General features: G+C 41.0%; 1 protein-coding gene across 2 annotated transcripts in view; it reads left to right on the plus strand.

Moving 5' to 3' along the window:
- The window catches only part of DPYD (dihydropyrimidine dehydrogenase), a 346394-nt gene that overhangs the window by 38377 nt on the left and 295092 nt on the right, over positions 1–12925 (plus strand). For both annotated transcript variants that reach the window (XM_061461954.1, XM_061461963.1), the window contains exon 3: positions 11553–11635. In XM_061461954.1, coding sequence (XP_061317938.1) covers positions 11553–11635 — 83 coding nt within the window. The remainder of the gene's footprint in view (positions 1–11552; positions 11636–12925) is intronic.

Raw genomic sequence — 12925 nt, forward strand, 5'->3', positions numbered from 1 at the left:
GGCTTCGAGGCTCCAAATGAACTAATTTAGTGGTTCTTGTACATTCAAATAAATGCTTTCTGTGTTTTTGTGTTTTTTTTTTTTTTTTTGTCCTTCCATTTGTTTCTTCTGACTTGGTAGGTATTGCAGTCGGAGGTCACTGTCCTACTGTATATAGACACTGTAGTGTTACAGGAAGGTTTCAGATAGCAGTCAGTGGTGAGCATAATAAAGAATGTGTAGAAATGTCATAGTCTTTTCAGTATTTGTTCTTCTTTATGCTACTTAAAAAGACTATAAAATAAAAAGACAGCAAGCTTTCCTCTGATTTAGCTATTTTAGATGGCCATTAATATAAAATGTATTTAAAACCTTGGCTTTCGTGAGCATCTCAGTACCAAGGACGTGTCTTTTGAATCTCAAAGATAATGGAAGCAGAGGAGTCTAGTTTGTTTTCAGATATGTGAATTGACAGCTCACTCATGTTCTTCTCCTCACATGTCCTGCTGTCTGTCACCTGTGGTCATTTCAGAGTTAACATGTAGCTTGAAATAGAAGAGCTGCGGTACAGTTTTGTTGCATGTGGTGTTCATAGTTTACGAATGAGCTTCAGATCGTTTTAAGTCAGATCGTTTTAAGTCAAATCGTTCCTCATGTTTTGTTGTGTGGAAGGATAGTGATGGAAACTCTGATACAAAGTGCTGACGTGTAACACAACTGTACCAGGCTCTCCATACAAGGGTTGTGCTCTTCTGGCTGCAGCCTTTTTCCTAATTCTTATTCCTGTGACTCAGGTAGTTGGTTCTCAAGCAAACTTAATATTTCCAGTTATTCCTCTGGGGAAATCTAGTCTCAATTTAATATTTGACTTTGTCTGTGGTAAGTACCCTCAGCTGTCACTGAGGAAATTTGTTTCATTGCTATCTGAGTCATCCTTTATGCTGGGATACTGATTTTCAGCAAAGCCAGAGTAGACACACATCTACTCTTTTCTTGGTAATTCACAGATTCAGAGGATGGGATCTTAATAATACTTTTTGTGGCATCATTTTAGGGTATTTTTTTGCAAACAAAAGTTTGCAAGGAGGAAGGATGATCCTTTATGAAGATTTGGCTAGTGAGCATAGTGACATATAACCACATATGGTTACAGCAAGAAATACCATCACCCACAGGCACCAAAGTGTTTTTCATGCAGAGCTGTCTCTGATTGCTTCTGCTAAGCTACGCAGAGGATGGGATTTTTCCTACCCCTTCTGCAGGACATTGGTTAACTTGGAGCCCAGAAGTCATAGATGATACAGAGTTCTCTGTACCTAATCTAGTCCCTTGGTGCTGTCACCAGTTCCTTGGTCTTCTGTTTAGCATCTTTTCAAGCTCTTTCCAGAAGACTTGCAGACTATTTTATATAAGTCTTTTAGATGACAGAATCAAGAGTACACAACTCAGTAAGCAGCACATGGAATGGGGTTTAGCTGGTGCATGTGTTTCTGTAACTGTCAATAGAAAGACATGATCTGTAAGATGAGGAGAGAAGGGCCTTGGTAGGACGTTGCTGTTGTGCTTTCACCCCAGCCAGCAGCCAAGCACCAGACAGCTGCTCACTCACTCCCCCTACCTAGTGGGATGGGGGAGAGAATTGGAAGGGTAAAAGTGTGAAAACTGGTGGGTTGAGTTAAAGACAGTTTACTAGGTAAAGCGAAAGCCACACACAAGAAAAGCAAATCAGGAATTCATTCATAATTCCCATCATCAGGCAGGTGTTCAGCCATCACCAGGACAGCAGGGCTCCATCACACATAATGGTTACTTGGGAAGACAAATGCTATTACTCTGAGTCAAAGAATCGTGGAATCAACCAGGCTGGAAAAGACTTTTAAGCTCATCAAGTCCAAATGGTCCCCAGTGCTGCCAAGGCCACCCGTAACCCATGGCACTGAGGGCCTCATCTGCATGGTGTATGAACACTTGCAGGGACAGTGAATGTCCCTCCCCCCTCCTTTTTCCTCCAGCTTTATAAGCCAAGCATGATTTCATACAGTCTGGAATATCCCTTTGGTCTATTGGGGTCAGCTGTGTCCCCTCCCAACTTCTTGCGCACCCCCAGCCTGCTCGGTGGTGGGGTGAGAGGCAGATAAGCCTTGGCTATGTGTAAGTTCGGAATTAGCAGCACTGTTTCCAGCACAAATCCAAACAGTAGCCCTTTCCAGCTGCTATAAAGAAAATCTATCCCAGCCAAAACCACACATAACCATGAAAGAAAGTGTTTTGTTGTGGCACTTTTGAAGAGCACTGTTGCCTTGTAAGAGATGAGAGGTGTTGGCATCTTGGCTGAGGAAGCAAGCCTGCTACGTGTCATTTGCATTTATTCCTCTGGTAGCACTGGACTGAATTGTTTCAGGGTGGCTTTTAAGCATTTGAACTTTAATTTTTGAAAAGCTCTTATATTTAATGATTAGAATCACAGAATTCCAGACTGGTTTGGGTTGTAAAGGACCTTAAAGCTCATCCAGTTCCAACTCCCTGCCATGAGCAGGGACACCTCACACTAGAGCAGGTTGCTCCAAGCCCCTGTGTCCAACCCGGCCTTGAACACTGCCAGGGATGGGGCAGCCACAGCCTCAGCACCCTCACAGGGAAGAGCTTCTGCCTTAGATCTAACCTGAACTTCCCCTGTTTCAGTTTGAACCCATCAACCCTTGTCCTATCACTACAGTCCCTGATGCAGAGTCCCTCTCCAGCATCCTTGTAGCCCCCTTCAGACACTGGAACCTGCTCTGAGGTCTCCACGCAGCTTCTCTTCTCCAGGCTGAATAACCCCAATGTTCTCAGCCTGTCTCCATACAGGAGCTGCTCCAGGCCCTGCTCATCCTCATGGCCTCTTCTGGACTTGTTCCAGCTGCTCCATGTCCTTCTCATGCTGAGGACACCAGCATTGCACACAGTGCTGCAAGTGGGGTCTCATGACAGCAGAGCAGAGGTGCAGGATCCCCTCCCTTGACTGCTGCTCATGCTCCTGTTGATGCAGCCCAGCACATGGGGGGTTCCTGGGCAACAGGCTCACACTGAAGTGGCTCATGTTCAGTGTCTCTTTGACCAGTTCTTTAGCTATGTGTGAAAAATAAGAGGCATGCTGTAAGTTGGTACGCTCAAATATATGGGGTTAATTCCTTAAATTCTTGGTCTTCTAAAAAAAGCAGAGGCTTTTGGGTGTGTTTTTTTTCTTACGCTCTTTGTTGAAGGTCAAGAGCATAATCTGTTCTTTAGGAGTACAGTTCTACCTGCATTTTAAAGATTCTTCCTTTTTTCCCAAGTTATGAGCTCTGTAAATGTTAATTCTCAGTATGAGTCTGGTCTTTACCTGCATACTCTCATTTTATTTAATCTCAGTGAGTCAGGGGAATATTTACCTAAGCAGAGTAAAGAATCCCAAGGGAAAAGCAAGGTAGGTTGAGGTATGGGAAAGTACTGGGAGGAGAGGGCTACAGTGTTTGGGATATTTGCTTTTCTTGCTAATCTTTTACTTAGTTGTATTTTCCCTGTCAAGTGAAAACAGTATATTTAGAACTTCCGTGTAGAGCCTGTGTCTCTTTACTTAGACTTGATGGCCTTAAAGAATTCAATTGTAAATTTATGCTAGGAGCAGTGAAGAATTGAAGGTTTCAACGATTTAGAACAGGTCCCAGGCATGATCTTAAACTATTGTCAAAGCTCTCGTGTCGTGCTCAGGCTCTCTAATGGGAAAAAAGCAGGACTGCATTAAAAGAGAACTAGTATGTAGACAAAGCTTGTCATATTCTAAGAGATAGTGTGTATTGTTCCCTGCCACAGAGCCCTTTGCAGGGAAGCAGTCTTGAAGTGTCCCTGCAGATGCAGAGGAACCAATACCTTGTTGCCAAGTCCTCTCATTTATCTCCTGATCAAGTTGAGTATTTATTCCAGGAAGAGAAGGAAAAAAGTGGGAGAGGCAAAGGTTTTCCTTCCTTTTTGTTCTCAATTTTTCTCTGTCTTCTCAAGCTCTCGCGAGGGGAGGAGCATTGTAAAATGTCCTGCCTGGTGGCATCACCTGCATTCTCTGCTCCTTTATTATTTCCAGCTGTGCCTCTGCTGTCTTGCATATCATTTGTAGCTTTTCATCCTTTTCTTTGGAGTTCTTTGGTGTACTCTGCTTTGTGTGCACGCTTGGTCCATTCAGAATGCCTTTTCTCATCCTCCCTGTATCGCTACTATGGGATGTGTTATCCAGTGCCAAAACACATGGTGTCCGCATCTGCTCTGACAACAGCAGGTTGAATGCAAGCAAGATACCATACCCTTATGTGAATATGAAGGCTGTTACAGATCTGCCGCTTGAAATTCGTTCGTGAAACAGCGTGAAAAGGAAGTTAGCAGAATGCCATCTCAAACTGGAAGATCTTTCTTCCAAACAAAGTGTTACGGATGTTTAACAAGTTATTAACTTTCATATCGTGACCTGTCTTTATGGATGAAGTGCACCACATTTAAACTGGGAAAACTTTAGAAAGTAATCCAGAATTGGCTGCTTCCACTTCAGAATTCCCAGTTACATTGACAGGATTTCTGGTAACGAAGAAAAACCCCACACTTTCAGGAGCAGAAAATATCTCGTGCCTCGGAGATTCCTGGTGTCAGTCCTGTTTTGGTGATATATTCCTGGTAGAGAAATGTGACACTTGTGTTTGAGTTTTCATATGTCCTATATTTAGTGCCTTAAAAATATTTGTCTCAAAACACCTACAAAAGATTACCATGGTTATGCTAATCGGGCATTGATTACAGCCACCCACAGGTCTACTGCATCGGTTTTCCTATGGATTTTTATCTGATTGCTAACACTTAAAGCTGCTTTGCTCTGGAAGTCTGCTATTTTAGATGCATTAATATCTCTATTTTTCAAAAGGCCTGTCTGGCCAATGTGGTTGTATCACGAAATGAACAAATAGTTATAACAAATGTTCATGTATTATGAATGACATGCTGTCAAATGTTATGTAAATACCTGAGGGCTCAATATACTTTCTGCAGCTATTAGGAATATGTACATAGTAAAAAAACTACCTATTTTTCCTTTGTGAGCAGCTACTTGGGTACCAGTTTTAAGCTGCTTTCCCCCTGTTTGGAATGAGAACCCCTAGAGAATGAGTCACAGCACATGGGAAAGAAGAATTTTAGTAGGTAGCTGTTGTGTAGGTCGTTGTATCTTAAAGGTAGGATCAAACAATTCTCTTGTTTAGCTTTTAGGGATGCTCTTAGATCAAACCCCGTGGCAAATGGCATTGGTTTTGTTTAGTTGCTCAATATGAAGCTAGTTTAAGGGGCTTCCTGTATGGAACACAGCTAGTGGCTACTGAATAACTGTAATGAGTTGTAGCACCAACATTAGAATAAATGCAGTCTTTGTAAGCCATTTTACCCTATAGCAGATGGGTGCTTAAGTCTGTGAGTGTGAAGATCAATGGAACAATTTAGCTTTTTGTGCTGTTTCAGTGTAGAAAGACATTCTGTTCCAAATCAAGTCTGCTAAGACTATTTTGGCTTCATTGGAATAAAGTAGAGTGATCTGTAAGTTCACATCAAAAGCTGATGTGCTATTCCAAATTCATAACAATTGTCTGTTAGTCTGGTTTTAATAATTTTGCTTTGGCATCTAATCCTGTTTAATTAGATTCTACTCTCTGTTGTTTCAAGATTCCATAAACTGGAGTCTTATATACCAGCTGCTAAAGCAGGAGTTACTGTCTAAATGATATTCACAATGAGTATTTGGAAGGTTTACAATTATACCCTTGCTAATAAATTGTGCTATTTTCCCCAACAGTTTTAAGTGCTAATCTTCAGAAGGCATTTTAAAATTAGCTAAAATTCTGTCAAGAGATTTACAAAAATTGTTAGCATGAAGATAATTATGTCACAGTCCTTGGACTCCATCTCTGATTGTGTGCATAAATCAGAACATGTCAGCTGTGTTTTCCCTTAATAATTATCCTTGCAGCAATATATTACAGTTTAGATGACTATTAGAATGTTGCTTTAGGTTTAGAAAACACAAGTTAGTTCTACCTAAAGTTTTCTGCTGATGAAATCATTCATGTTTGGTGTTAACGTTTTGTCCATCAAGAAGGGATCAATGTGGAAATAAGCATTTTACAGTGTTACAGTCCCCTGAAGAAGTCAGCTTTGTGCTTACAACTTTATTACACGAGGTCAGTTCTACAGTATGGCAGACAAAAGAGGTACCCAGTGTGGTCAGCCTTGTGGTGTGTGTAGGACACCACTTGAAAAGGGGTTTTAGGACCAAAATTGGAGGCTTTCCTTGCTGAATCTGTAGAGCACATAGGGACTTGTAGTAGCCAGTTTTGGCAATGTGTCTTTGGAGCCTGCCTTCTTAACCTTGCTGGAATAACTATATCCTTCAGAATTTGGAGCAGGTTGTCTCATTTCAAGCACTCCAAAGTGTAGGTGCAGGTTAATTTACTGTGCACTTTCAAAGATGTGGTTGCAACAACATGAAGAAATGAAGACACAACCTACTCTGTAGGGCCCTTTTTCATGGATTCTAAGGGAGAAAACAGGAGAAAAATGTATTTAAGCCTGAGTAAATACAAATCAGACAGGTGAGAGCTGTTCCATCTGTCCATTGCTGCACTTTCCTGATGTTGAATACTCAGAGAACATTTGACAGAAAAATGTTTTCTTTTTAACAAGTATTTGGGGAAAAAAATCAAGCTTTCTAAGAAAATGTCTTAAAAACCCTGCAAAAGCCATGAATTCCAAGAATTCAGCAATCCTACTTACCCCCAAACTTCTTTCATGGAAGAGAGTCAGTATTTTAAGTAAGGCTTTTGATTTGGCAGTGTATCAAATAGGATAAGAGATGTACTCCAGTGATGCAGGCTGCCTTAGAATAGGTCTTACACTGGTGTCAGATCAAAAGATTTTATTTCTCAACTATCTCAACATGTGTGTTAAGATGATCTGTAATACTAACACTTTGGAAAGTCTTCTGTGAAGTATTCTGAGATAGAGTTAAAGTAGCAGGATATGCCTTATTGTGATCCCACTCTTGTTTGGCTGGAAGATCTAAGGTTGATTTCTGTGGAAGTAGGGTCACTTCTTTCATCAGTATTGTATTGCAGGATGGGCGAGTTTGAGTTATGGTCTTCTTGATACTCTGACTCTTGGGCCTGTCATGACAGAGCAGAGGCAGCAATGCTTTGCGGATATAGGGACAACATAAGTGATGACGCCAGGCAATGGAATGCTCTTGGTTTCTGAGCTACCTCTGCGAAGTTCTGCATTTGACCCAAGAAGCCAAATAGAATCACAGAATCCCAGACTGGTTTGGGTTGGAAAGGACCTTAAAGCTCATCCAGCTCCAACCCCTGCCACAGGCAAGGACACTCACACTAGAGCAGGTTGCTCCAAGCCCCTGTGTCGAACCTGGCCTTGAACACTGCCAGGGATGGGGCAGCCACAGCTTCTCTGGGCACCCTGTGCCAGTGCCTCAGCACCCTCACAGGGAAGAGCTTCTGCCTTAGATCTAACCTGAACTTCCCCTGTTTCAGTGTGAACCCATCACCCCTTATCCTGTCGCTACAGCCCCTGATGAAGAGTCCCTCTCCAGCATCCTTGTAGCCCCCTTCAGACACTGGAAACTGCTCTGAGGCCTCCATGCAGCTTCTCTTCTCCAGGCTGAACAACCCCAGTGTTCTCAGCCTGTCTCCATACAGGAGCTGCTCCAGCCCCTGCTCATCCTCGTGGCCTCCTCTGGACTTGCTCCAGCTGCTCCATGTCCTTGTGACGTTGAGGGTACCAGCACTGCACACAGTGCTGCAGGAAGGAATATCAAGAATAGCTTTTCAAATGGCTGAGTCATGCAAAGAGGGCTTTCCCATCCACAACCAAAATGTACAAGAAGGCTAAGCTGATGAATGTTTAGAGATGTATTTTCAAAAGCAGAACTTCCTTTTTGCCAGAATGCTAGTTTTTTTTACCTAAAACTAGTGATTCTTTCTTTATGTTCTCTAGTTATAAGAGCCAGCTTGTTACTTCTGCCAGTGTCAAAGAGTACTTTGGACTTGGTAGTTGCTGACTTTCCTCAGACTCTTAGAATATTATTCCAAGGTCTGTATCATGATATTATTAATATTGTCACCATAACTGAAAGTATGGCATTAGGAGCACATAGTCCTTGCTTCTGAAGCTTGCAGTTTATTTTACTACAAGAATAAATTGCAGTAGGAAAAAAAAAATCATATTTTTATGGTTATGGGAGGAAAAGCTTTTCAGTTTGTTCATTGATCTTCATCTGCATCCATTTATCATTTGTCTTTCTCATTTCTGATTATATGTTCCACCAGGATGCTGTGATGCCACAGATATTTGTGGATATCAAGCCTATATCGCCCTTTTTAAATAGTTGTGTTGTTTTAGTTAAGACCTCATATGATAAATAAGGCACTTGTTTCTATATGAAATTTCCTCCTCACTCTCTTGCTTTTAGATTCACTTGTAGACCTCGAAGTATTTATGTTTGAATCATTTAAGAAACAGTATTTAGACTTTTGTGGCTTTTTGACATGTGATGCTATTTTGCCTTATGATGACTGTGTCCCTAATCACAGCTCTGTACTTATTTTTCCTCCTGGACTTCGCAAAGGTAATACTTAGTATCACACAGCACTATAAATCTGCCAACAGGGATAACATACAGAGCACTGTATAATCATTGAATCATAGAGGTAAAACTTCTAGACTTTATACCCACTGAAAATCACTTGGCAATAATCTACCAAAGCCATTTTTTTTCTCACTGCTTGTGTTTTGTTGTTGGTCCACTTTAGCTGCTGTTCAAACTGAAACACCCAGGTGTTTAATTGCTCCTTATACTTAAATCTGGGAAGTACTATGGGCCAAAACATACTGCCCTATGCAAGGCGTTCATAGATATTCATGTGTTTGGTAGCAAGGATAATAGAATTAGCTCAATTGTTGCTACTGATTTAATATTTAGGAATGTAAAGCTCACCCTGGTCATAGTCTACCAAAGTTTCATCATTTCCCTAACAAACTTTTGGAGTATTGTCATGGTCACAGTTCCACACTGGTTGCCTTTCTTATAAACTGATATCCTCTCAGGTAATCTACAAATGTAGCACGCAAGCTGAATCCTTACACCCAGAAAGTGGCATTTATACACCTGTAGCTTATTTGTATTTGATATTTCAAGCATGACCGGCAGGTCAAAGGAGGTAATTCTGTCCCTCTGCTCTGCTCTTGTGAGACCCCACTTGCAGCACTGTGTGCCTTCTTGACATCAGAAGGACATGAAGCTGTTGGAGCAAGTCCAGAGGGAGGCCATGAGGACGCTCAGGGGCTGGAGCACCTCCTGTATGGAGACAGGCTGAGAACATTGGGGCTGTTCAGCCTGGAGAAGAGAAGCTGCGTGGAGACCTCAGAGCAGCTTCCAGTGTCTGAAGGGGGCTCTAGGGATGCTGGGGAGGGACTCTTCATCAGGGACTGTAGTGACAGGACAAGGGTTGATGGGTTCACACTGAAACAGGGGAAGTTCAGGTTAGATCTAAGGCAGAAGCTCTTCCCTGTGAGGGTGCTGAGACACTGGCACAGGGTGCCCAGAGAAGCTGTGGCTGTCCCATCCCTGGCAGTGTTCAAGGCCAGGTTGGACACAGGGGCTTGGAGCAACCTGCTCTGGTGGAAGGTATCTCTGCCTGTGGCAGTGGGTTGGAACTAACTGTTCATACAGGAGATGCTCCAGCCCCTTAATCATCCTCGTGGCCTGCTCTGGTCTTGCTCCATCGGCTTCCCTCTTTCCGCGCTTGAAGCAATGTTCTAAATAGTGTTTTTTTGGTCTGTTTTCCTGCAGGGTGTTAAGTTTCATTTATGCTTACACAAATACTTGCACCTAATTGCTGATGAATCAGGAATTCTTTCTTAGTATTGTTGATTTGGATTTCTTTGAGTGTATTTTTAATGACTGACCTGCCTGGATGAGTTTGGAGCTGAGGGTCAGTGTATGCTGATCTAAATAATGAAATACTTCAATTTAGCACTTGTCTTTCTCATGTAATCCCTTTGAGTTTTTGGAGTAAGGTTTTGCCATACAAAGGCCAGCTGATTGTAATAGAAACAGAGAGAAAATATCAGCTTAGCCGTGGGGTAAGATTTTAGTACTCGTGCTTCAGGCATGCATCTTTTTTTATGAGGGAGAAAAGACATTGCAGAATTCCAAGTGTAGCTTGGTTCTTTGCTCCTGCTCAGAAATGTAATGTTAAAACTTTAAAACTTTGTATTAAAAAGCCTATAATCTTATTTAAAAATAATGATAGTTTAAATGAGAATTGGGCAAGCTCAAATATCCTGTTAGGTCATTTACAAATATCTATTTCCTTCCCAGTAGTGCTTTTGTAGCCTCAAATTGAATGTAATTATACAAATAAAGAATCAATACACCAAAGAAATAGCAAGAGGTAACTTTTATTGTATTTGTTCTAACTATCTTTAAGATGTGGGCTTGAAAATGAAAGAAGATATTAAAAACTGGAAAAGCAATAGGACCAAATAATAGTGCACATATTTCCTTAACAGCTCCTGCATAAAGAACCTGAGAACCCTGCCTTCAAGGTTGTTAGCAATAGTTAACTGTTTCGCTTGCAACTTGTGCTTCTTTGGCACCCATATGGCAAAATTATGCCTCCCAGAGGAAAGTTTTGGTATTGGAGATAGGTTCTACAGGGAGCAGCGGTAACCTAAAAGTCTCTTGTATTGAGGAAGCTCAAGAGAATGTAAGAATCTTTTGATTGATGCCGCTGATCAGAGAATTGTTTTGCTGGTGTTTCATGCTCGCTTTGCACAGACACAGATTTCTGGCCTCCCCCCCCAGCATCTTCTGAATCCATTTTACTGCCTTTGTGGAAGCAGGAAAAAACAAAAAGATGAGCACTCTGTTGGATGGAACCAGTCACACAGTTAATAACAATTAATAGAGGATAGTAAAGTTTTGGCTTCATTGATAATCTCCAGATTGTTGGCTTTTTCTTCCTTTTAGACATCCTGGTGAGCCAGGATTTCAGCCTCGAGTGGTTGAGGTGTCTATAAGTAATCTTTTCAGTTTGTTAGGCTTTTAAAATGAAATAGGAATTAAATACAATTGGTTTATTTCCTTGGGACAGAATGGATAACTTCTATTCGCATTCTAAAACACACATTTTGGTTTCTGTTCTTGTCTGCATATAGCAGCTTTGTAGCCTTGCGTATTGGTAAAGAAAAAAGGAATTCCTTTCTGAAAGCTAAAACCAAGGAAAAATTCTATACATTTTTCCTGGAACATTGATACGATGATTTCCATGACAACCATATAATAAGATTCATGTTTACTTTGTTTCTGAGTTCTCAATGTCTTTTTAATGACTCCTGTGCAATTAAACCAGAACGCATTGTTTGAGGTTCTGTGATACAAACCCGTGTTGCCTGCCTGATGTCGAATACTGTTAATAAAGGTACAATATACACGTGAATATGTCTGTCTGTTGCAGAAGTGTGAGCAACTGGAGAACAATTTTGATGACATCAAGCACACGACTCTTAGTGAGCGCGGAGCACTTCGAGAAGCAGTGAGGTAAGTCTGGGTCACCATAGCAACAGTCACAGATGTGGTAAAGAAAGAGTCATTCTTCATTATTGGGGGAACAAATGAGTTCATTGCCACCATTCAGCTCTATTCTCTAAGGTATTAATTTGTCAGTGGAGAGGCTTCCCTTGAGGCTGTACTTTGGTTTTTGAAGCTGCATAAATGTTAAGCCTGACTGCACAGTAAAAAATGTAAATGTTTAATTTGTTATTTAAAATGCTTAAGGGGTGCCTTGCTTTATATTTAGTGAATGAAAATATTGTTCATCTAAATTCTGTAAGTGCTAAAGCAATTGTGCAATGCTGTTTGAACAAGCTTGTGTTTGCCTTCAAATTGGATTTGATTTTTATATATGTAGTACCTGTGTGCTCTGATTTTAACACCAGGTTGGCATGATTTTGGTTGTGCTAATGGAGCATTAAAATTTCTCTGGTTCTTTGTATATTGTAGAGGTGTATTTTTTGCTTAATATTCTCACCTCATTGCACTTCAGCCTTAGCAGATGCGGTTAAAATTAGTCAGGACATGAATCTTTGGCCACCCTTATTTGCAGAGTATCTGCATATAGGACTCCAAAGAAACTTGCTGGCTATAGCATGTGGATTTTCTAAAGTAATAATCAGGAAGATGTTAATTCTCTGTAGATGAGGAAATCATAGTAATCTGGACTTGTAAAGGTTTTGAAAGTTGGATAGTAAATGATGCCAACATAGTGCTTCATTTCACATGCTTGGTATCAGAGTAATTACTTGGACTTACACTTCAGCACAGTAAAAAGCCAAAACAACAACAGAAAACTGAGGGTCTTGAAATACTCATCACCCTCCCCTTTGCTTTAATTGTGTTTAGAATCCCTATAAATTTACATTTGGGTGTGAATGACTTGATGTGCATGACACTGACTTTATGTTAATGGTGCTCTTGTCTCATGTTACGCTGCTGTGAATAAGTGTTTGTAAAGATCCTGTGAGATGCAATGCAACCTGCCTCTTTTGAACCCTTTCTTACTACCTTCAGATGATATCCTTTCATTTCTGAACATTTCAGCTCCTGGTGTTGCAGGTAACTCTAATGGCATTCAACTTTCTAATTGTGATTTCTTGCTTTTTGCTTTCTTTGCTTCATACATTTAGGGCTTTTCCCCTATGTGATCCTTCATCAGCGTCTGTGATTTCACATTATGTGATATAAAATAGAGATGAAGAGAACTTTTGGTCTATGAAGCTACTTTTAGTGTTCTCAACAAAGGGCTTTTCAAGTTGCTGCTCTCCTGTAACA

This window comes from Pezoporus flaviventris, unplaced genomic scaffold (genome assembly GCF_033815535.1).
Source record: "Pezoporus flaviventris isolate CSIRO_AGI_PZ_B2104156 unplaced genomic scaffold, CSIRO_AGI_Pfla_v1 ptg000001l, whole genome shotgun sequence".
Lineage (NCBI taxonomy): Eukaryota > Metazoa > Chordata > Aves > Psittaciformes > Psittacidae > Pezoporus > Pezoporus flaviventris.